The sequence below is a fragment of the Bos grunniens genome, chromosome 16 (genome assembly GCF_055505025.1).
Source record: "Bos grunniens cultivar Pamir isolate PY7600 chromosome 16, Bosgru_T2T1.0, whole genome shotgun sequence".
NCBI lineage: Eukaryota > Metazoa > Chordata > Mammalia > Artiodactyla > Bovidae > Bos > Bos grunniens.
Window position 1 is genome coordinate 14,110,337 of NC_141180.1, and position 25,666 is coordinate 14,136,002.

General features: G+C 37.5%; 1 protein-coding gene across 7 annotated transcripts in view; it reads right to left on the reverse strand.

The window, feature by feature from the left end:
- The window catches only part of HMCN1 (hemicentin 1), a 537,476-nt gene that overhangs the window by 314,975 nt on the left and 196,835 nt on the right, over positions 1 to 25,666 (reverse strand). For 6 of the 7 annotated variants that reach the window (XR_015143096.1, XR_015143097.1, XR_015143098.1 and 3 more), the window contains exons 5-10: positions 24,802 to 24,973; positions 20,998 to 21,104; positions 10,499 to 10,619; positions 9,167 to 9,430; positions 7,523 to 7,667; positions 3,253 to 3,374 (exon numbers count right to left, since the gene is read on the reverse strand). Coding sequence is in view for 3 of the 7 variants with exons in the window: in XM_086343341.1 (XP_086199467.1) it covers positions 3,253 to 3,374; positions 7,523 to 7,667; positions 9,167 to 9,430; positions 10,499 to 10,619; positions 20,998 to 21,104; positions 24,802 to 24,973 (931 nt within the window). In the remaining 4 variants the exon portion in view is untranslated. Of the gene's footprint in view, positions 1 to 3,252; positions 3,375 to 7,522; positions 7,668 to 9,166; positions 9,431 to 10,498; positions 10,620 to 20,997; positions 21,105 to 24,801; positions 24,974 to 25,666 lie in introns of those variants that run through there. The other variant, XM_086343342.1, reaches the window with a different exon arrangement.

Sequence of the window (25,666 nt, forward strand, 5' to 3'; positions counted from 1 at the left end):
ATGATTGTAGCATACAAGATAATATAGACCAAAGACCCAGAAGTGAGCATTTGTGAATAGGTGTTAACACTCTATCAAAATCTTCCTGAAGACCACAAAATGTGTTGTGTACCTTCCTTTGTTGTTGTTGTTCTTTTTAAACAACCTTCTTCAGTTAGACTAGGGATGTTTAGAAACTGTAAATCCTGTATTATCAGCATACAGGGGATGCCAGGTGCTCACCCAGATCCTTCTCAAGAACCTAGGCACTCATTTCCCTAACTGCTCTTGTTTGTTGACTACTGAGCTCAGAGCCAAGAGAGCTGACGTGCTCGGTCAGGCTCCCTTTCCACTGCAGCCCACTTCTGGTAACCACTTTATGAAGGAAAAACACACAGCTCTCTCGCCTCAATTCAAGGTCATCCCAGCATCAAAGCCCCCGTTAGGATCCACTGAGGCCTCTGTTGTGATTGCATCACGATGTAATTTCTTGCACTCCTTCACGGGTGCTCTTCCGTAGAAAACTCCCTGATAACTTTCTCGCTTGCATAATCTGCCTTAGACTCTATTTCCTCTTCAAATATACATTCAAGTATGTCAAACACCAGTTTTCTACTAATATCCAGGGGTAGAAGAGCTCTTAAACATGACATCCAATACCACTGCTGCATAAATATCTGGAGATGATAAACATCATGCACACTGAAATATTTATGCATACGTCAATAAATGGGTGGTGATGGGAGAGATGATGGAGGAGCATGACAGCAGTTTACAGAAGAGTCTAAGATAACAAATTACTGGAAACAGCCTGGTCCCGAGAGGATGAGGGGTAGTCATTCCTAAGTGAAAAAATGGCTGAGGCTAAGATTAGGGAACCAGAGATGGAATCTCAAAACTGAGAAAGAATAAGTATGGGCCTTGTGACATTAAGTGAGGCTCACTAGACTGAAAGTCAGGAGGCCAGGAATCTACTTCTCACCACCAACCCACGTCATCAGAAATGGGGCACCTGCCTGTTCTGGGTTTCACTTTCTTTAGCTACAAAGTGATGAGGTGCTACAATATTATTTCCATGTCTTACCCTGTTCTAAAAGAGTATCCTGTAATTACAATTTAAGATTGCCTGACAAGTATTCTGTAATCAATTTTACATAAGGCCAAAATTTTGGTACTCTGTGTGTGTGTGTGTGTGTGTGTTGGGGGAGGGACATTATGCTAATAAATAAATTCAGTAGAGAAAATTAATATAACTTTGTACTAGTACTAAAGTACCAAATGCCACGTGTAGAGTTTTTCCTGCTTCTGCAGTTCTGTTCATTAGTTTCTATATGTTTATATGCAATAAACAAGAAGTATAATTCTTTTTACACCCATTTTGCACTTAAAATTATCAATATCAATATGTCCAATGAACCAAAAATCCTAAAAATTGTTGGCTAGAAGAAAATGCTGAAGATATTCAAGTAACATATTGGTAGGACTTTAATTTTCCTTGAAACATTTCTCAGGTGCTGTGTGACTTTATAAAATAATGTCCACAGTGACACCAGTAAAACATCACCATCCCATCATGCTGTGTTTCCCAACACTCCTGTCAAAATATAACATCTAATTATCCTATGAATAAACAACTGATTCTCTTGTGCTAGTCAGTAGCAACAGTAGGATGACTGAGCCAGGCCCTGGATGGAAGTTTAAGGCTGGTAGGTTAAAAGAAAATAAAAGTTCAGAAAGAAATGTCCACTCTTTCAAGTCCAAAGGGGTACTTCCTTGCTACTTCTGTTTTTATAGGCATTGCCATATCATTCATACTTCTGCCTCCTCTTTGATGATTAAGCAATGGGACACAATTCCTGAAAACTGGCTTTGGCATAGTACAACTTCCCAGTGATACCATGGATGGGCTGGCACAGATTAACGCTACAAGGGCATGGGCAGTGTGTATATTCAGAAGTTACTGATACCATAGGGCCAAATTCTTAGAAGTCAGTTCACAAGTCGTTTCTGGCACTTCCCAGTTATTTATGCGAGACGCCTGAGTCCACTCACTGAAATCTCTTTTCCCTGTTGTCCTTCTCTTAATTAATATTGCTGGGAAAAAACTCAAGTGCTCAAGTGTTTGTTTTCCCAGAAGCTGAGGAATGTTGACATGATTCCATGCTTTTCGTAATTACTGGAGACGAAAAAATGAATAGTTTATGATGTATGTCAACTTGCTAAATTGTTTCAGAAGACAAACTTTATTTTTCTAAGAATAAGAGAATACAAATAATTTACTGCAAGAAGAACAGGCTTGCATGCCTCAGTTTAAAAGTTCAGCTTGAACTTACTGATAATAAACGTAAACTCTGGGCTTCTAAATAGTCCTACAGTTACAAAGCTTCTTTTGTCTTAAATTTTACCAAGAAAATGCACCTCTGACTTTTCAGATGCACAAACTGCCAGTTGAGACATTGTTATAAGAAAGCTCCACAGGCATGTTTAGGTTGGAATAGGGTTACCATTAAACATACATCAACCCTAGGCTATGAGGCAGGCAGAAAATGACTGAGTCAAAATTTCTAATAAATTCTAGATATATGTTGAGTAGGTAGCTTAATCTTGATCACTGATAATATATGGTAGTTGTTTTGGTTTCTAAAGAATTCTGGGAGATTGGAGGAAAAAAATGATAATATAATGAGAGCCTTGTCTATTTATAGGAAACTTACTATTTAAATGTGAATTAATTAGCATGACTTCTATCACTCTGAATACCAATATTGTAATCACTGAGGTCCTGTGTTTTTGAATGTGACACTTACTGTCTTCAACTCAGATGTCAGAATCCATTCACAAAAGCACTTTGCATACTATAAACATGGGAAGAGAAAGAGAAAGTTGAACCTTGCTATTCTAAAATGGATCTCTCCCTTTTTTCTCAAAGGAGAATGCCATATGGGGATTTCAAGCTATTAAACCCCTACAATAATAATAACAACAACAATAATTTTAAAAACTCATGTCTATTAGTTGTTTCTATGTGCCTGATTCTATCCTGTGCCTAACATATACTCTCTCACTTAATCCTCATAATTTCTCCATGAAAAAAGAGACTATTACTGCTATTATCATCATTTTACAGTGGGGAAACCAAGGCACTGAGTTCTTAGGTAACTGGTCCAAGACAGGTCACACAAGTTAACACACAGCGAAGCCTGGTTAACAAACATCCCATTTCCATACCTGCGTTGATACTGAGGCAACTGCCGAGGAGTTAGGGATAATTACCTGACACGTCGAAAAACGTCTGTGCTCGTCCAATCCCTGCAGTACTGACAGCAACGCACTCGTAGGCGCCTTCGTCAGCCAGAGTGACCTCTTCAATATCCCAGGTCACGCTGGCAGATTCTCTGGGGTAAGAAAACAGAACCATGCTTAGTTACTACAAAAACAAGACCAGGCTGAAGCACTGATTCCGCTATTCGTTTTATTCATTCAAATGAACAAAGAAAACAGTTTAAAGAAAGTAAATTGATTAAACTGCAGATTTCTTTGTAGCTTAAAACTATACACCTCTTATATTTTAAACAGAAAGTGAAGCTTCTCTAATCTGAGCAAAAAGCAAAGACAGTAACTTTGGTTTTGTTTTTTTCTATTGATCTTCCTAGGTTCTAACAAGAGAAATCATTTCCAAATGTGAGAATAACTTTAAAGAGGCGGTGGATAGAAGAATGAACCTTTTTTACTGAGAAAATATCATGGAGACATCTTTGATTTTTCTCAAAAGTCATTTCAAAAAAACTGCCAATAATTTTACTTTTAATTTTCACTTTTTTCACATTAATAAGTCTACTTTCTTTTGAATATTATTTTTTGATCAGGCCTCTACCTTTACTGTTTAGAAATACAGTCTGTGCCTGTCAAGTTATGGAGACTACAAAAAATTTCTTTAGGAAAATATTCTCTGACTAGGTCAATATAATTAAATAAATAACATTTTTTTAAATTGGCAGAAAAGCACTCCTTAAATCTTCTCTCCTTCCCCTCTCTTTTCAAGTTTTTGGTCATTTTCAGTGGGATTTAGCCAAAGCAACTGAACCAGGTAATTAACAAGTATGAAGGTAGAAAACGGAATTTTTGGTTCTCAAAAAGATAAATTCTCTTTAACTTTCTTATGTATAAGCTCCACATAAGACTATATACCATATCTGGTTCAATACATGTATACAATGAGTAAAAAAAAAAAAAAAAAGATCAGTTTTATAATCAAAGTTGTCATTAGGTAAAACAAATCTTTTTCCTTATATTATATATTCACTCATTTAATAAATATATATACTCTGCTCTCTAGCAGGGCTTCCCTGGTAGCTCAGACGGCAAAGAATCTGCCTGCAATGTGGGAGACCCAGGTTTAAGCCCTGGGTTGGGAAGATCTCCTGGAAAAGGACCTGGCAACCCATTGCAGTATTCTTGCCTGGAGAATCCCATGGACAGAGGAGTCTGGTGAGCTACAGTAAAGTGGGCTTTGTAACATGGGGTTACAAAGAGTCGGACACGACTGAAGCAACTTAGCACACATGTCCTCTAACACTTCAATTTGTTACTCATCTTCTGGAAATGTCTTAGTAGTAGCCATTTAATTCTTATTTAAAAGATTCTGATAACCTATAAAATAAGCATTATATTGTTCTAAAATATGATTGTCATAAATACTTTCATATTTTTTCTTATAATCATCCATAGATATTTACAACATATTTTAAACATTCAAGATATGGATAAAATGACCCACTGCAGAGTCAAAATACTTTCCACTGAAGCTGAAAATGTACAAGATATAGTCCTCACAGTAATAACTCCAGAGCCCTCCCAATTCAAATGAATGGTACTCTCACTATAAAGAATTCATTGAGCTCTTAATGTACATTTACCACTAACCTATATTTAAAAGAAAGTCAAAACACAGGTTCCTGCCATCAGGAAAGTGAGACAGTAAGCAAGGTGACCATTCCATATATTTTAGTAACTGAGACTATGTACTTCAGTTAATACTGTTTCCTTTCGCATGTGTCTCTGTGTTGGGTGTCAGTGGTCCTTACTGCCACATTGAGAAGAAAATGAAGTATGACTTACTCTTTGCTGCGCTGATCACCTAAGATGCATCTTGAATGCTTTAAAGCAGTATACTAAGCCCAAGTTTACAGATGCCATTATCTAGAAGGTACGGGTAAGTTCCAGAAAGATAGGAGTTTGAATTACACACATTTTTTGTGCCTTCTGCAGTGCTTACTTCAGAGCCAAGTGTATGTTAGGATTCATCAAAAACTTAAGACACACGGAAATTTTAGAATAGAAAGCAGCAACTTTTCTAGTCTTAGGGCCCTTTCTTTAAAAACAAAGTAGGGAGAAGGACAAGTAATTTATTCAAAGGCACGTAACCAGTGTATGGGTTGCTTACAGAATATTCTTTAGTATTATATTTATTCCTATCTCATTTATGAAATTATTACATGAAAACAACTCTCCTTTTCATGTAGCCTTATCAGTAGGCATTATCCTCTGTCCATGGAATTCTTCACGCAAGAATACTAGAGTGGGTGGCCATTCCCTTCTCCAGGGGATCTTCCCAACCCAGGGATCGAACCCAGTTCTCCTGCATTACAGGCAGATTCTTTACCATAAAAGCCACCAGGGAAGTTCACTAAGATTGTATAACCACAACAAAAAGTTTTGAAGGAACGGCCTTTGGAACAGGAGAAGGAACACGTCAGTTAGAAATGAGTCTTGCTGCTAATGGAAACGAGTTCTCTCCCACATCCCCTAGAAATCATCGTGACTCACATGACAAAGATCCAGTCATGCATCTGGAGTTGTTAGGAAATCTAGGGCAGAGATGTGCAAGTGAACTGGGATTAGAGTATCAAATCCATCATCACCCATGCCCAATTTTGTCTCTAGACTCTTACATCTAAAGAACTTAACAAATGTCAGCAAGGCATGTCACAGCTCTGGGCCACAGAGTTGGAAAAATGCAAGAAAGAATCCTTGTGGTTTACCTCAGAGGAATTGGGTGAAATTAATAAATTAATGTTTATAAAGAATCCCAAGTATCTTTCAGAAATGTTACTATTTAAATCCAAAGCAGAATTGTTTGATTTCATCAGTTAGGTATGTAACTTTGTCATTTTATATCTTGGTCAGCTAATGTTGCTGGTTATTAACTATGCAGCTAAGGAAATCATCAAGACATATGTTAAGAAAGTAGCAGGAAATAATAAGTCCAATCTTTACCTAATGGAAAATTCAAGTTATGATAAACATTCTTGCCACAGCTTTTGCTTTAAATGACCCCATGAGGAGATTGTATAAGCTAAGATTTGTCAAAACTTAACATATTACAGAAGCTATTTATGTGAATATTGAGTTACTGGTGTGAAAGTCTTATAAAATAATACTTAGAGTTTTTCTCCTTAAATGTAGATTGTTTTATAGTAAATTAACAACAACAAAAAAGTTTTCCAGAAATCATCATCTAGTTTTCAAGGCCTATTTAATGTTTATCATTAGATGACTTAAATTTATCTAGAAAATTCACCAGTCTTCTCAAGGCAAGTTGGTGTCCTCTAGCCCACTCCCATTGATTGTTGGCTGCAATGTATGTGTGTGATAGTCGTTTCAGCAGTGTCTGACTCTTTGTGACCCTTCAGGCTACTCTGTCTATGTGATTCTCCAGGCAAGAATACTGGAATGGGTTGCCATGTGCCCTCCTCAAGGGGATCTTACCCACCCAACGATGGAACCCCAGTCTGTCTCCTGACAGCATCCCAGCAGGCATTTCACCCTCCTGCCCCTGGCTCCCTGGGCTCCAGCTCCACGGGCTGCTTCCTGTCTTTCCTCCCCACATGCCTTTAGTGCACTTGCACTGATTGTTCCTGGTATGTGGACACTCCTCCCTGGATGTCTGCAGGACCATCTCGTTCACCATGTTCAGGTCCTTATTCAAATGTCTCTACTATGAATTTTAAAATTGCAACTTAGCCAAAATCACATGCCGTCCACTAACCAGTAATTATGTGCCTGAAATAATCTGCTCTACTTTTTATTGTAACACATCAGATTCACTTATCATTATACTTTAAATCAGATTCAGAGACATACTTACCCCTCAAGCCACTGAAGTTTAAACTTCAGGGTCTTTCATTTGCAAGGGCTCTTGCAAAGTTCAGTACCAAACTTTGTATTCATAATTTTATATTCTTTGTCTTATTAAGGGGCCCTCAAACTATAAAATTCAGATTCTATAAAACCTGCAATCAACTCTTAAACGTATTCCAGCATTTATTATATTACCATAGAATACTTATCATCTATTTCTGTCTTCCTTCTTCACAATATAAGCTCCACAAAGGTACAGATTCGTGTCCGTTTGCTCAGTGCTACACCCCAAGACTATGAAGCAAATAACACTGTATAATGAATATGTACACTAACATAAATATCTATCTGTATTTCGGATGTTTCATGGTATAAAATATTATTAACAGAAGCATTTACACACTTTAAATACTGGTCGACTCCAAGTGTAGCTCCATTTCTGACAAAACTCAAGGTAAAAGGCAGAAGACTGTCAACAGCGCAGGGAATCTGGCCCGGCTGCAGGTAGTAGCCCGGGGTTTTCTCAGGCATTGTAACTTTCGGAGCATCTGGGGAAAAAAGAACATGGGCAAGAAGGTCACAATGATATTTGGTACTTCCTGTTAATCCATTCAAAACTTCATGCTTAAACTATTCAGTAAATTCTCTGCATTCCAATTAATCTAAATCACTAAAAATCACTTTAATTATCTTTCTTTGTTCCAAGTTTATTAATTTCTGGATTATCTCCAGAAAGTACTCATTGAATCTATGACTCCACTGATTTTAAGGCATAATATTTTTTTTTTACCAGCAAGATAGAAACAAAATTACCAAATAAGTTATAAAGCATCATCAATGGTAGAAGAGAGTTTAATTCTGAAAATGTAAAGGTATGTAAGAACCCACATAGCTTAGAATTGAATTCATAGAGTAACTATTTCCAGAAAAAGAATGAAAAAATTGATTTCTTAAGAATCCAATAGTTTTTTTAAGCATTCAATTCAGGGGCTAAAGCAACTAACGCTGTATATTTTCTATGAGGAAATACTGAGGTTGGTTCTACTATGATCTTATTTTCAGCATTAAACAATAGAGTTGTTCCTGACTTTCCCAAATGATAACCTTCTATATAAATGATAAATTGTTACTGCTCCATCCAGTAGAACAATATTAGAATCAATCTTTCTATATCTGTTGAATATAGATGGTTGGATGGCATCACTGACTTGACGGACATGAGTTTGAGCAAGCTCTGGGAGTTGGTGATGGACGGGGAAGCCTGGCGTGCTGGAGTCCATTACCAACAAAGGTCCATCTAGTCAAGGCTATGGTTTTTCCAGTAGTCATGTATAGATATGGGAGTTGGACTATAAAGAAAGCTGAGCGCCAAAGAATTGATGCTTTTGAACTGTGGTGTTGGAGAAGACTCTTGAGAGTCCCTTGGACTGCAAGGAGATCAAACCGGTCCATCCTAAAGGAAATCAGTCCTGAATATTCATTGGAAGGACTGATGCTGAAGCTGAAGCTCCAATACTTTGGCCACCTGATGGGAAGAACTGACTCATTTGAAAAGACCCTGATGCTGGGAAAGATAGAAGGCGGGAGAGAAGGGGATGACAGAGGATGAGGTGGTTGGATGGCATCACCAACTCGATGGACATGAGTCTGAGTAAACTCCGGGAGTTGGTGATGCACAGGGAAGCCTGGCGTGCTGCGGTTCATGGGTCTCAAAAAGTCGGACATGACTGATCGACTGAATTGAACTGAAGACCATCAGAATTTCCCAGTTCAAGTTCTTACACTGACTGAAGTAAGATTCTAAGATCTATAGATTTTGAATCTACTAAGATTCTCAGATCTACAAATCGGTGAGATTTAACATGAAATTTTGAATTTTTTTTTTATGGTTAAGAAAAGTTGTTACCTATGTGTAAATGCTTTTCCACACAGTGACTCAGTAATAATGTGAGGATATTATTTTTTACTTTAAACTCCATTTTTTACCTATAGGACCACATAAACCCCTTAAACTATCAATACTCTAGTGTACTAAATGACATCTTACCTGGCACAATACTAGAGAAAGAAACACTTGACACTCTCTGGAAGAGAAAATCATCCTTATCATAGCCTGTTACTTTGAGAAAGAAAGCTTCATTTGGTGGTATAAAATCAGAAATATTCCATATGCCATAGGGTTTTCTATCAGGATAATATTTAACAGGAATAGTCTTAAGAGAACTGCCTGAGATACTCAGAAGTTCAAGACGATCTACTTTAGCTGGGATGGAAATTCCAGAAGTATTCAGCAGCACATAGGTAGGTATTCCTACAAGAGAAAGAATTTATCATTTATAAGTAATATGTACCCAAGGTTATCTATCAAGTAAGTTTTGTATTATAACAGCAGGTAACCAGGATCATATATATGAGTACTACAGGCTGTGCCAAAAACTGTGGCCCAGATGTGGAATCTTTTCTACACAAATAAAAAAAGTTTATTTATGACCAGAGAAATACAGGAAACCATAGATAATGACTTTTAAGTTTTCTAATCACGTTTATATGTAGAAAATTAGAATTATGAATATTGTATAATATATTTGTATTATATGAATATTTTAAAAGATTTGTTATTTTGTATCCTCCTAGTAACTGAAGCAATAAAAATAAAAGAACAATCAGAAAAAAAGAAATTTAAAGTCACAGTAAGACTAAGCCTTCTTTTTAGCTACAGAACTATAAATCTTCTTGCATGAATAAAAATAAGATGAAAAAGCACCTTTCAAATCAATAATAATTTCACCTTGGAACATATAATGCTATGTGATATCTTCAATGTTTTAACTATACACACACACACTCTATATTTTCACCTTGACAACAGGCAAGTAAGATGCTAGTAAGAAAAAGCCCCAAGACCTAGGTCAGCAGTTTTCAAAGTTTAGTAAGTATAGGAATCAATGAGGTGCTTGTTAAAGTGTACATTCCTGGGACCTGGAGAAGGAAATGGCAACCCACTCCGGTATTCTTGCCTGGGAAATCTTATGGATAGAGGAGACTGACAGGCTACCATTCATGGAGTTGCAAAACAGTTGGATGTACCTTAGTGACTAAACAAAACTGGGACCTACTGTCTATAATTTTCATTCAGGAGATCTAAGGTAGGCCCCAGGAACCTTAATATTTGATAAGCTCCCCAAGTGAGTTCAATATCACTGGTCTTTGGGCCATACTTCAAGAAGCAATGACTATGACAGGAGTAATCATATTTCAAATAAAGATGCCATGTTTCCCAATTTTATTGAAGAACTACAAAATTACAAAACCACAGTCTGAGAAGTACTTTGCAGTTCAATATCTACTACGCCAATTGAGCCAATACACACATACAAACCTTGCACCGGTCTGCTGACTGTTTTTTTGAAGTCCAGGGTGGGCTTTCGGGAAAAACCAGCTCGAAAATCAATAGTACTGAGGCCAGTGATGCGAACAGAGTGCCTTCCAGTGCTAGATGTCTGAAAAATGTTCAATGACAAATTCCATCAGCAGTTAATCCAGGGTGCTGGCCACACTAAACACTAACCAGTAAAAGAAACTGCAGAGCGTTCCATTAGACTTGGTGTCCACTCACTGTGGCCTTTATCTGGGTGTTTTGAACTTAACTGTGATTCCATAACTTCAATGCAAGTTTTGTAATACATATCCAGGAGCCTAAAGCCTATACAATTGAGTATTATATTGCACGCTCAGTGGTAAAAGATAGAGGGGCACAGTCATAGTGAATGGACTTGATTCACATGGTGGATGTTCAAGAAATGAATATTCATGAAATAAATGAATGACTAAACCTTCTCCCCTAAACATCATCCAGGTTCTATTATGGAAAATATTTCCTTTCTCTTTGCTCGGGGAAGATACAGCCAGGACAAGCACAAGAGTCAATTATCAACTAGCTTTTAGCTGACCAGCATCTTCAGCTCAGCAGTGTCCAGTCAAGGCACTCAGTTAGCGAGATACAAGTATGAGTGAAAAAATAAGGTCGTCACCCTCTAAGAGCTTATGGACAGTGAGGAAGTCAGATGGAGGAAGAGAAATCTCCAGTGCAATACAGTAAATGCAGTGATAGAATTACAGAAAAGGTAGAGAGAAAAGAAATCCGTATACTAAAGGAGCACGGACTAGGTTGTAGTTCAGTTAAAACCTCCTGAAGGAGATGAACAAGATATTGAATAGCTGAGAGCTGAGGTCACCTCTATGTGCATAAATAATAAATAATTTGGATTAGGGCCACAGGATAAAACATTAACATTTATTGGGCACTTTCTTTGCATCCAGACTTTGTGTATACATTGGCTTATTTGTTTTTCATTACAACTGTGTAAGGTAGATACCATCATTAGCCCCATGGCACAGATAAACAGACTGAGGCACCAAAGCATTAGATTCCTTGCCCAAGTTCACAAGGGTTCCCAACTTTCCTAACATTGCAGAAGTCAGGTTTTAACCCAAAGGTCAGACTCTGGGCTCTTTTCCACTGTGCTAGATTTTCTCCCAAGGGCAAGGTCAGTCAGAGTGAGCCTCTATCTCAGTATCTCTCTAATTATGATTAGAGGACCGACTATGTCTATACCTACACAAAATCACCTGGATTGTTTGTAAAAATACAGGCTCCAAGCTCCAGCCAAAATGTACTGGTCAGTGGCGTCTAGGACTATGCATGTAATATATGGTAATAAGTGGCTATATATGGCTACAAGGCTCTGCAAACCACAGTTTTCCCTAAATCCCTGTGACGCATGTGGCAATGAGTACAGAAAAGATGAGGAGATATGTATGTCCCTGTTACTACCAATCACATTCCTAACTGAGCAAACCCTGCAGAAACTCAAAGCAAAGGAAAATGAAGGTGAAGGAAAGGAAAAAAAATTACATCTTCTCAAAAAATGTGTTGTATTCTTAGCATAAATGATGTTCCTAATTACCATGGCTCATTTTAACAGGGCTTAAAAAATACTGTATGTTTAAGTGCAGAAGTCTCAGTACACTTATTCCGTTATTTCTAAAGGAAAATGTGTTATGAATTAACAGATATAAAAGGAAACTATATATCATAATCCAATTTAAAATCGAGGACCTCCTACATGGCGGTATAAAGCCTTGAGAAGTCTACGTTCAACTGCCTTAATAATGAGAGCTTTACTGAAAATACTATTGTCTGCTAGTTTCTTGTTAAGGAGAAACAAAATAGTCATATTATGAGTTGTTTTAGATGTTTTTCACTGACATCATCTATGCTGTTAGTTGCCTTGTTGCTCAGAAAGTCCCCTTTGATAAAACAGCTACCGAGAGGTTATCAAGGGCAAATGTGATACACACTTTGCCTAATGACTGCTATCGAGTACTAACCATCTACCAAGTGTTATGTGCACAAACCAACTGATAATAAGTCCGTTTCCAAAGTGGTGCTTACAGCGAACTCTGCTCAATGTGATGTGGCAGCCTGGATGGGAGGGAAGTTTGGGGAGAATGGATACATGTATTGTGCATGGCGGAGTCCCTTTGCTATCCACCTGAAACTATCACAGCATTGTTGGTCAGCTATACTTCAATACAAAATAAAAAGTTTTTTTTTAAGTGATGCTTAATATCTGAGAAAAATTAGAAATTACCCAAGTGTTTGAAAATATGGTATCCTGCTGGTAAATAATCAGAGAAGGCAATGGCAACCCACTCCAGTACTCTAGCCTGGAAAATCCCATGGACAGAGGAGCCTGGTAGGCTGCAGTCCATGGGGTCGCTAAGAGTCAGACATGACTGAGTGACTTCACTTTCACTTTTCACTTTCATGCACTGGAGAAGGAAATGGCAACCCACTCCAGTGTTCTTGCCTGGAGAATCCCAGGGACGGGGGATCCTGGTCGGCTGCCGTCTATGGGGTCGCACAGAGTCGGACACGACTAATGCGACTTAGCAGCAGCAGCAGCAGCAGAGCTGGGATGTGAATTCAGTGAGGATCCAGAAACTGACCTCCACAGGTACAACATGCGCTTCTCATGATCATTTCAATGAACTGAATTATGCTGGTTTGGGGGTAAAGGCTGAAATATACCCAACTGCTCTACATAACAGGAGAGTAATATGGAATTTCGCTTCCCTGGTGGCTCAGCCAGTAAAGAATCCACCTGCAATGCAGGAGACCTGGGTTGGGAAGATCCCCTGGAGAAGGGAGTAGCAACCCACTCCAGTATTCAGGCCTGGGAAATTCCATGGATAGAAGAACCTAGTGTCCATGGGGTTGCAAAGAGTCAGACACAGCTAAGTGAATATCTATACGGAATTCCTGAGACTATTCACAGGAGAGAAGCAGAAACAAAATAGAGAAAAGAAGAATGGAGGGCAAGGAGAGAGGCAAAAGGAAACAAGTTACTTCAAGATAAACCCCAAATCTATAGTCAAATTTACTATATTTACAAAATGGTCTTGTTACTGGATTCCCTGAAATTTTTGAAGGACTGAGGTTTACCCAACATGGAGGCATAAAAGATTAGAATCAACACACAGATAATCAGAGGCAAGGAGACCAAAACAAAGTAAATCTTCAGGAAACCCCAGAAGCATTGGGGAAAGGCTTTGGGTTCTAATGTGTTATGGACAGAGTGGGGTTGGAGGAGAATTAAAAGATAAGAAAGTCTTGGAGGGGCAAAGAAAATTTAGCTAATTTAGCTAATCTATGACTAAGTTAAATAGAGGTGAAGTCCAGCTGCATATTTCTTACTCCTCTCTTCCCTTCTGAATTATTTTAGCTACCTTAGGACCATTTTTCTACATACATAATTAAATTAGTATGACAAAAACCACTGCTTTGATGTTTTTCTATTTGATCTTTATATCATGTAGCTTTAAACTATGTCCTGTAATAAAGTGAGAATTTGGCTCCAAAAAGCATCTCTCCACCACAGAATATCTAGAAGTATCACTTAAGCACAGAGGCATCCTCACCTCATGGTTCCTGTAGCTCAGAACAGGGAAATTAAGGAGGCTCACAGTGGTTCCAAGCGTAACAGGAAATGTTCTAGACAGACACTGGACTGGGTTTGTATTAGCCTGAAATTCACATTTTAAACAATATACTTCTTCATGTTATTTATAAAGGTTTATAATGTGTTACATTACTGCCCTGAGTTACAATGTCAAGTTGGTCAAGTTGCAGAAGGGTCTGAGTCAGGAATACAGAGGCTGCTGTAGTGTAAGCTGAGTTGAGGCAAAGATGAGGTTAGACTAGATACCTCCTGACATTCTCTAGTTATAAACAGGCAGCCACATAAAAGAGTGAGAGAGAAGCAGCAGCAGAGTGGACCAGAGTGTAGGCTTCTGAACTGAGAGTGAGTCTTTAAGAAATGAAGGAGCAGAGCAGGCTGAAGGACCATGGAGCAAGCACCATGGAGAGCTCCAGGGAAAATGAGTTGCTCTTCCGGTATCTTCCTGATCAACTATATTGCAGATGAATCTATTTTTAAGGCTACATATCTATTAAATATTGAAAGTCTCCTCTACATAGAAAGCCCTTGAAGGCAAGAATTATATCAAATATATCACCTATAAAATACTATTCAATAGGTACTTAATACATGAAATTAATTTATTAATACCATTAATAATAAGGCCAACAAACACTTAACGTTGGCAGTTTCCCTTAGATTTCCCTAGGACCAACTGATGTCAGAGTCATCAAGAATTCATTGAATTTTTCTAGATACATTAGGCTAAGTATGTTCACACGATATCTCATTAAGCACCAAAAAGAAATTGGGGCTCAAAGAACTAATTACTTGCCTAGGTTTATACAGCAAGTTAAATGGCAGTTACTCCAAGTTCAATACTCTAAGTCAATGCGTAATATTCTAGGATGACATAATCTCTAGGTTGATTTGGACCCTATGGGATAGAAAACAATATCCCCATCTATTCATTTGCCATTCTAAATTTCTAAATGCACTCTCAACTTAGGAAGAGTCAGGTTAGTAGAGTGCTGGTAAACTTCTCTCTGAAAAAAAAAAAAAGCCCTAATTTGGGATTTGCCAAATTCTGTGATGTAAATACTACCAAGTGGCTGATTTCAAGCTCCCAACAGGATGTCACTGAGTTGGGAAGAGAAAGCACATAACTGACTCTCCATGAACCATTTATGAACCAGCTCCAGAAAACCATTAGGCCATGATAACAGTTCTGGCAAATGGCTTACCAAGGAAATGAAGTGTATCTGTCACTCACAAAAATACCTATCACATCCTAGAAGTGACACAATCCCTTCCTTTTTCTATGCACATTCTCCAGTCTTTTCCTCCACTAAAAAGAGGCCACATGTTGGGAAAGATTAAAGGCAAAAGGAGAAGAGAGCGACAGAGGATGAGACGGTTGGATGGTGTCACCAATTCAATGGACATGAACTTGGGCAAACTTCGGCAGATGGCGAGGGACACAGAGGCCTGGCGTGCTGCAGTCCGTGGGGTCACAAAGAATCAGACACGACTTGGCGACTGAATAGCAACAATGTTCTAAATGTTCTAGATGTCAGTGCCTCCATCAGCTTGGCTTCCTGAGCATATGAAGCACAGCAGCCCATCAACCCTCACAGAACATGTGACACTAGTGAGGAATGAACTTGTATTAAGCCAGGGAGAGCACATTCTGGTACTAAATGTGAAGTCTGCCATGTTATACATGAATTAAAATATGATTGCTAGAGTTGGCTTTAATTTCTCTCTCCTAAGGAGTTTCAATGTTTTATAAAATAATAAATAAGTCAAAGTAAATAAAGTAAAGCCTTGATGTCTATCTAGAATTGATAAGAAATGGCACCCCACTCCAGTACTTCTGCCTGGAAAATCCCATGGATGGAGGAGTCTGGTAGGCTGCAGTCCATGGGGTCGCTCAGAGTCGGACAGGACTGAGCGACTTCACTTTCACTTTTCACTTTCATGCACTGGAGAAGGAAATGGCAACCCACTTCAGTGTTCTTGCCTGGAGAATCCCAGGGACGGTGGAGCCTGGTGGGCTGCCGTCTATGGGGTCGCACAGAGTCGGACACGACTGAAGAGACTTAGCAGCAGTAGCAGAGATACAGTTTACTATTTATACACAGTCTGGATAAGAACTAATTTAGTTTTACCACTCATGTGTCAGAAACTGTTTAAATATGTACCAACATCTAATTTAATCATGACAATATTAAGTAGGTATTATTTTCCCCTAGTTTTCTCAGACTTGGGTAGGTTTAGGTAATTTCTTCAAGGTCAAAAATATTTTAAGTACTATATCTTAAATTAAAATATATGTCCATCTATTTTCAAAGCATTTGCTCTTATATAACATACCATCCTTTACAAAGTAAAGAATACTATACTTTTAATCAAATATTTATTGGGAAGCTAACATAGGGTAGGATTTGTGCCAGTCAAAAAGACACAATGAAGCCAGCTAGATTTAAATACTATCCTTTTACTAGTCATTGTTTGTTTTAAAAAATGTAATACAAGGAAAGAAATGTAAATTCTGTATATATTCACATATACACACACACACATACCCATTTAAATATAAATAAAAGTGTACATATATTTTTTTAAAGGAAATATTCCATTTGATTGACAATGTGATATTGGCAGACAAATATAACTGGGGAATATTCCAGGAAAAAAAATCTACTATAGAGGATTCCATTGACCCTAAACACTGAATTAATGCCATAGCTAATCCCTTTAAATAATACACCTGGTGTAGTCTGACTGCTTATTTAAAAGAGGTACCAGGTGGGAATAACTGGAGGCCAGTGTAATATGCTACTTGTGTGGTCCTTTGTTAGACTTGAGGTTTATTGTAATTCCATAACAAGTTTATGCCATTTATGCATTTCTAAAACTATCCTTATCCTGTAGAAAATGCATTAGTAGGTTCTGGCAACCAAAGTAACTATCTACAACCAGAAATATTTCTGCTAGTCTCAGAATCTCAATATAATCATGTGGTTGGGTACACTCCCTTCTCTACTTGGGAGATGATCTAAGGATAGTTTATCCAAATTTACTTAATGGAAACACCTCAGGGGGTGTGCTACATCCCATGATCACACTGATAATCCTAGACTAATAGCAAGAGTCTCTAAACATAATGGGTACTGACAATTATTTAATGCCTTTGCAACAAAGTTTCCCTTAAAGAGCACAGCACACAATCTGGCCTGAGAGTTTATGTCATTATGTTCAAATAGCCTAGGTATAATTAAGCTGTCTTAATGGAAAATTTACACTTCTTCTCAGAAATGAGACCCAGGATTTCTAGCTTCCCTACAGATACAAATTTAAAGGCCTCAAACAACTGTCTCTTTTGTTTGTAATAATAACTTGGGGTCCATTTCAGTTACTTCTTTCTGGCAAGTTTTCACCTGCATCAGAGGCAACCTAAAACATCCAGGTTACTTATATGAAGTATACTGATGAGTTGACTCATTGTCTCTGTTCAATTAAAGTGTTCGAATAAACCACAGAAAAGTAATCACCAGGGTTTCATTGGGAAACCACAGAAGAAAAGCAATCGCCATTGTCATAGTCAAATCATGGGCATAATACAGTGTTTTGTGCCAGTACATCAACTGTGATCCAAACTAAACCAAAGCCTGCTTCCCTGGATATCATCAGAATAAGTGAATTCATTCTTATTCAGGAATATTTATATAGTTCTTTCCCAGGCACTAAGGCATATACTTGTGACAAAGTCTGGTCTACAGCAAAACTGGAAGCCAAAACCTGTACAGAAATAAATATGACATAATGGGGAAAAATTATGCAAAGGGAGGTGCCAAAAAATTGCAATAGAAAGCCAGAGGGAAAAGAGTATATTCTGAATGAGAAAAGTCTTGATACAAGTGTTACCATTTGAGCTGAGCATTATTGGGAGTTATGAATCAGACATAAAATAAGAAAAGAATATTCTAGAAAGAAGCAACAGCTTGAGAGAAAGCACAGACCAAGAGAATGTGGTAAGAGAAGACGAGAGACATTGCAAAAGTATATTTGATTAGAGTAGAAAGGCACGTGGTGGAAGATAACCAAAAAGACTGGTTGAGGCTCAATTTGGTGCTCCTTGAATACCATGCTAAGGTCAAATAAGAGATGGGCTGTGTTCTACACATAAGATTAAAACTGTTATGCAAAACATTCAAAAAAGCTGTTAGTAATTCCACTGATAGAGCAGACACTTTCCAGATAGCAGAGCGCATGAGAGATGGCACTGGGGATGTGCTGTCTAATCTCAGACATTTCTCCTCTTAAGAAAACACACATGTAAAATGCTATCCTTCATTAGCCATCCAAAAGGGAGATCCAAAGTCAGCAGCAATATTTATGTCAGTAGATTCAGCTCAATTGCCTTTATGCCAACCTGATACATTATTTTGGTATTTCATTCAGGAGCGAAATAAGTTCATTATCTTTACTTGCATTGTAATTCTCATCCTTTGTTTAGATATCACTAATTGTACACCAGATATTGTGTAACAACAGGACCAGAAGCTTCTTTGATGATGATTAGATATGAATTTAAAATACTGTGATAATAGATATTGTGTCTTTCTATTGTGTTCTTAATTACAGGAGGCCAGGTTTAGAGACTTGTCTAAACAGTGTTCCTATCATCTTATCTCCTTCCTCACTCACAGATTAATCCTCAGTGACTCTCTGTTCTAATGATCAATTAAGATGTACTTAGTGCCCATTAAGTATCATGGAACATGGCCAGAATCAGACACTCAGTAAAGGTTTACTGAATGGATGACTGGATCAATAGGCGTGTTAGGCACAAGGAAAAACATCAGACATGTAAAATATCCCCCTTCTAGGCAAGAGTTTTATTAGAGGAAATACCACTGGTAGCAATCCAAATCACCTATCAAATGGGTTCAAATACTTCACAATCAGTTGCTAATTATACAGAAGAATGGTATCACTTGTATGCATCTCAAAGTCAGTAACAGACAACTTAACATCACTGGTTAGAGAGCAAGAACGGATCATCTTAGTGAACTTGATAAGTGAGCTACCTTAGTGAACAGCTAGCTCAAGACTGCTGACTTAGAGCATGCTTAAATGAAAATGTTTGGACAATACAGAGACTCGGAACTTCATATACTCCTTTCCACTGTGATCACAGAAAGTCAGACTCAATCTAGTTATATTTGGGGCAAGTTGGTTAAAATAACTGTAATATCAAATTTGGCCATATTACAGTGAAACACTTCATTATTGACTATCTGATGCACTCAGGAAGGACTGAGCAACTACTCTGTGCAAGGAACTGGGGGATAACACAGGCAGATGGGACTATTTGTGATCCATTCAATAAAAGTTACTAATTTTATTTCACATAGCCTTTTTACTTAAACCCTTATTCCATATTATTCATGTTAAAATATCCATATTACTACTTTCCTTATAAGACTGAGAGTTGTGAGGAAAAGAAACACTGATATTCTAGGACTTAAATGGAGTTACAATAAAAATTAACTTTATAAAATTAAAGAATAAAAGTTAAGTATTTCTTTTAAAAAACCGGCATGCCAAATTTCTATGGTATAGCACCTCCATGTACTTTCACAGCAGCTATATAATTTCAAAGGAGCCAGTTGATCTCATTTTCTTTTCTTTTTATCATGTCAGGAAGCTGAGATGGTGAAAGAGTAAATGATGCAAGGGGAATCTTCATTTGAGTTGTTCCAGTATTTCAGAGTAAACTGCTTATTTGGGGGTTACAAGGGGTTCCAATGGAAGAGGAAGAGGGTACACGCAGCACATATGGGGTGTGTCTTTAAGCCTGCTCTCCCTGTGGACAACTGGGGCTTATTCCTGCAGGGGCTGAAAGCTGCTCTAGAAGGGTTTAATTCTCTAGCTGAACAGCCTTCTCCTGTTCTATCTTGAAAAAAAAAAAAGCTTCTCAGACACAGAAATACAGATCCTGCGGTTGGAAGTAGGCCAGAGCACACTGAAATTTCTGAGAAATATGGGCAAGCCATGCACAGCATCTACTAGGGAGGGTCCCACATATAATTTGCAGCAGGACTAGATCTCAGATTTATGGTATCCTGAATTTCGAAGGCAGACACGTTCTTTCCTCCATATTGCCAAAATACAATGCTTTCTTAGTATGAACATATACTATTTAATGTGACTCTAAGATACAAATACAATTTTGCGTTCAAGCACACAATGAATGTAGGTCTACTACACACCAATAACCAGCAATGTTTGAGTGCTTATTTTGTAACAGGAACTTGTTAAATACTTCATTTTATCATGTTCATTTAATTCTCAGAACACTTCTATGAAAGAAAGGACTGTTATTGCCATCCTATATTAAAGAGGTGGAAAGAAAATCAAGAGAAGCTATAGTTCTAAGGGGTTAGCAGCTTTTAAGTGGTGGTGTTTTCAAACCCAGGGCAGTTCCACACTAGGGCCTATGTCCCTAAACACCATTCTCTACTGGCTCCATCTCTGATTGTTTTGGAGGCAGACAGTGGCTAATACAATATATATAATAATATAATATATATATATAATAATATATAATATAATAATATAATTTACAGATTCGATGATAGGAAAACTACCTGGAGCATTTTAAGTCTATTTATGGTGGTACTGATCCCTTTCAAGGTCATCACAACCAAACACTATCAATTCATATGATCAAGACAACTCCGAAGAATGCAACATGTCTATTGATTTTTAGCAAAAGCATTCTCCATGATCGTTAGAGAAGATATAAATAAACTATTATATATATTTTATAAAACATGCCAACATCAAAATAAAACAACAAATAGACTCTGTAACATAACAGTACCTTCACTGTCCATATTCCAGCCTCTGGCTCTTTAACATTCACCACCTTGGCAGAGTTATGAATATTTAATAGCTCATTCAGGCCAAATCCCTTTTTTATCAGCTTTCCTGAAAGACAGACATAGAGGTTATAAACATAATCTTTATTTCAGCTATGTATATCAGCTGTGTACATTTCCAGTATAAATTACCTGATGGACATTTACACTAGACGTGTAATGTAGACAAAACATCATTTTATATCTAAAATATACGCAACTTTAGCATTTCTGAACACTGTAATTGAAGTAACAGATTCCTATTTGCTATGTTGATGTGATCTTAAAAACAGAGTAAGATGGAAGACAATAATCATATTTCCAAAGTTAATCTAGGTAATGATTATTATGGCTACAAAGAAGTTATGTACAGTCACTAGAGACATTTAGACTTAATAGATGGAAAAACAGTAAACTAGAATAAATGTCTTTTTGGAGATGACTCAAGATATTGCTAATATTAAGAGCCCTGGGCATAACTTTGCATAAAGTGTAAAACCTCAGGTTTCCATGAAGTGCACAAGAAGGCTTTTACTTGTCAAAGGAATAATTAGAGGAGACAGTATAATGCATTAACACCATACCATCTCCAACTGAGATCAACATACAGTATCTGACAGTTGGAACTTAGGAAGGAAAGCAAATTTGGAATTAAGCCATAGTTTACATATTCATTTCAGGCTTGGCTCTCGTGTGGACTATTTCTGCAGTTATGTAAACAAATCAATTAAAAGAATCCCATGTTTGCATCAGAAGTTTTATAATCGCTGCAAATGACTTTTAAAATATCAGTATCAATGAATTTTTAAAGTAGTAGAACTTAAGGCAATGGTTACAGGTACTTTCGATACAGATAATGAACAACACAAATCTTTCCTGGGTAGATAGGATAGATGGTACTATAAGAATGCTACTTAAAAAGACAAATCCATTTCTACAGATAAATCTATTTTCAAGACCAAACAGTCTCAAAAAAATTGGTTTTGCTTGCTCATAAATTTCAATTTGATTGTTAAGTGTGACTGAAGCCTTTGAGGTAAATTTCATACCCTATTTTCTCTAAGGTATGTCATTTTCTAAGATTCAAATAAAGTAAAAAAGGTAGTTATTCCTTCCCAATTTATAAATGTTCATACAGGTTTAAAAAATGTAACATATACTTCAGCTACAATAGGAATAAAAATATTGTGCAAACATCATTGGTTAAAAAATTTCCTAAACACGAATATTAAGAAAAATTAGGTTTCTTTTTATTTTTTAAGATTACTATTCAATTCAACCTTAAATCTTATAAATTCAACCAGAGATGGAATTAAGCCAAAACTGAGAATCATACAATATCAAAGGAACAAATTAAAACATCATTCTAATGAGAATATAAATATGTTTTTTTAACAACCATCTCCTGTAAAATTATACAAGCCCCTTTGCCATGACAAGGCTGTGATCCAAGAAGGGTCATAGTGGAAAGTTATCACAAAATATGGTCCACTGGAGGAAGGAATCATAAACCACTTCAGTATTTTTGCCTCGAGAACCCAACAGAGTATGAAAAGACAAAAAGACACGGGAAGACAAGCCTCCCAGGTTAGAAGGTGTGCAATATGCTTCTGAAGATAACAAGGGAACATTTCATGCAAGGACGGGCATGATAAAAGACAGAAACAGTAAGGACCTAACCGAAGCAGCAGAGATTAAGAAGAGGTGGCAAGAATACACAGAAAAATTATACAAAAAAGGTTTTAATGACCTGGATAAACATGATGGTGTGATCACTCACTTAGAGCCAGACATCCTGGAGTGTGAAGTCAAATGGGCCTCAGGAAGCATTACCACAAACAAAGCTAGTGAAGATGATGGAATTCCAGCTGAGCTATTTCAAATCCTAAAAGATGATGCTGTAAAAGTGTTGCACTCAATATGCCAGCAAATTTGGAAAACTCAGCAGTGGCCACAGGACTGGAAAAGGTCACTTTTCATTGCAATCCCAAAGAAGGGCAATGCCAAAGAATGTTTGCTGCTGCTGCTAAGTCGCTTCAGTCGTGTCCAACTCTGTGTGACCCCATAGATGGCAGCCCACCAGTCTCCCCCGTCCCTGGGATTCTCCAGGCAAGAACACTGGAGTGGGTTGCCATTTCCTTCTCCAATGCATGAAAGTGAAAAGGGAAAGTGAAGTCGCTCAGTCGTGCCTGACTCTTCACGACCCCATGGACTGTTTAACTATTGCAAAATTGTGCTCATTTCACATGCTAGCAAGATAATGCTCAAAATCTTTCAAGCTAGGCTTCCATAGTACATAAACCAAGAACTTTCATATATACAAGCTGGATTTAGAACAGGCAGTGGAAACAGATCAAATTGCCAACATTCACTGGATCACAGAGAAAGCAAGGGAATTCCAGAAAAACATCTACTTCTGCTTCATTGACTACACTAAAGCCTTTGACTGTGTGGATTACAACAAACTGTGGAAAATTCTTAAAGAGATGGGACTACCAGAGTTTACTTGTCTCCTGAGAGACTGTCTCCTAAAGGGGAGCTAAAGAGTCTCTTGATGAGGATGGAAGGAAAGAATGAAAAAAGCTGGCTTAAACTCACATTCAAAAAACTAAAATCATGGCAACTGGTCCCACCACTTCATGGCAAATAGAGGGGGGAAAAGTGGAAGTAGTGACAGATTTTATATTCTTGGGCTCCAAAATCACTGTGGACAGTGACTACAGCCATTAAATTAAAAGACGCTTGTTCCTTGGAAGGAAAGCTATGACAAACCTACATAGCACATTGAAAAGCAGAGACCTCACATTGACGACAAAGGTACGTATAGTCAAAGCTACGGTTTTTCCAGTAAACACGCACAGATGTGAGAGTTGGACCATAAAAAAGGCTGAGCACCAAAGAACTCATGCTTTCAAATCGTGGTGCTGGAGAAGATTCTTGATAGTCCACTGGAATGCAAGGTGGGCAAAAAAGTCAATCCTAAAGGAAATCAACCCTGAATATTCATGGGAAGGACTGACGCTGAAGCTCCTATCCTTTGGCCACCTGATATGAAGAGCCACCTCATTGGGAAAGACTCTGATTGGGAAAGATTGAGAGCAGGAGGAGGAGGAGGCAACAGAGAATGAGATGGTTGGATAGTATCACTGGGATAGTGTCACTGAGGCAATGAACGTGAGTTTGAACAAACCCTGGTAGATAGTGAAGAACAGGAAAGCCTGGTGGTATACTGCAGTCCATGGGGTTGCAAAGAGTCGGACACAGCTTAGCGACTGAACAAGAACAACCTGTAAAATTAAAATCTATCAAGAAAATGATATGGTAAAAAATTAGACAGCTTTTTTAGTAATAAAGGACTTTTTTCATATGATTCACTTAAAAATGACAAAACACTGAATTTTACAGAATAAGTTACTGTGAAGTATTTCCTCATATAAAGATGAAGAAAATATTTCAGGTTCATCTAAAATATTTTTTTGGATCCTTCAGTTACAATTAAGATAGTAAATGCCATCTGTTTAAATTATTAGGAGTTTCAGTTTTTGAATCTCATGTTAACTCAATGATACTTATGACTAAAAATACTCAGTTTTAATGTTTAAACATCTTCTCCAGTCATTTTTGAGTTGGTTGAATTTATTCATAAAGTTAGCATTAATCTGAACAAGTAAGTCTGTTAAAAATCTTTTACCTTCCATGATTTTTCTATTTTTTTTCATATTCTATATTTTTAAATATTTTTAATATGAATATTCCATATAGCTCACCTAAAGGATTGTGAATTTCAATCATTGGAGAAGGGCCACTCAGAGACACAGTAACCTCTTTTAGACTGGGATCAAAGGGAATTTTCCAAGTATTTTCAGCCTGTTCCAAATGGTCTGTTGATAAGAGGTGAACTTTGGAAGCCTGTACTGCTTCTTCCACCCATTTTAAAACCTACAAGAAAAAGAGAAATGTGAGTGATATCAAAATATTTACAGCTTTACATCACCTCGAATTGCTGAAGCAGTAGCCTATTTGCTTAATGAAATGACGAGGTTGCTTTCTGTACTGTGTGAGGCTTATTTCCATCACAATCAAGACAAACTTTCTCAACACACAGAACAGGTAAAAAGCACTCCCCGAGGATTAGTCTCCAAAAGTTTCAAACAGCTCATGCAGCTCAATAAAAAAACAAACAAAAAAACCCCAATAACCCAATTGGAAAATGCACAGGATACCTGAATAAACATTTTTGCAAAGAAGACATACAGATGGCCGAGAGGCACAAAAAGAGGCACATGCTCAACAGTGCTAATTATTTGAGAAACACAAACCAAAACTACAATGAGATATCACCTCACACCAGTCAAAATGGCCATCACCAAAAAAAATCTATGAACAATTAATGCTGGAGTGGATGTGGAAAAAAGGGAACCCTCCTACACTGATGGTGGGAATGTAAACTGGTACAGCCACTATGGAGAACAGTATGGAAGTTCCTGAAAAACAATCCCACTCCTGGGTATAGAGCCAGAGAAAAACATGGTTTGAAAGGATAGACATACCCCAGTGTTAAACGCACCATTATTTACAATAGTCAAGACAAGGAAGCAATGAAAATATCCATCAACAGAAGATGTGGTAAAA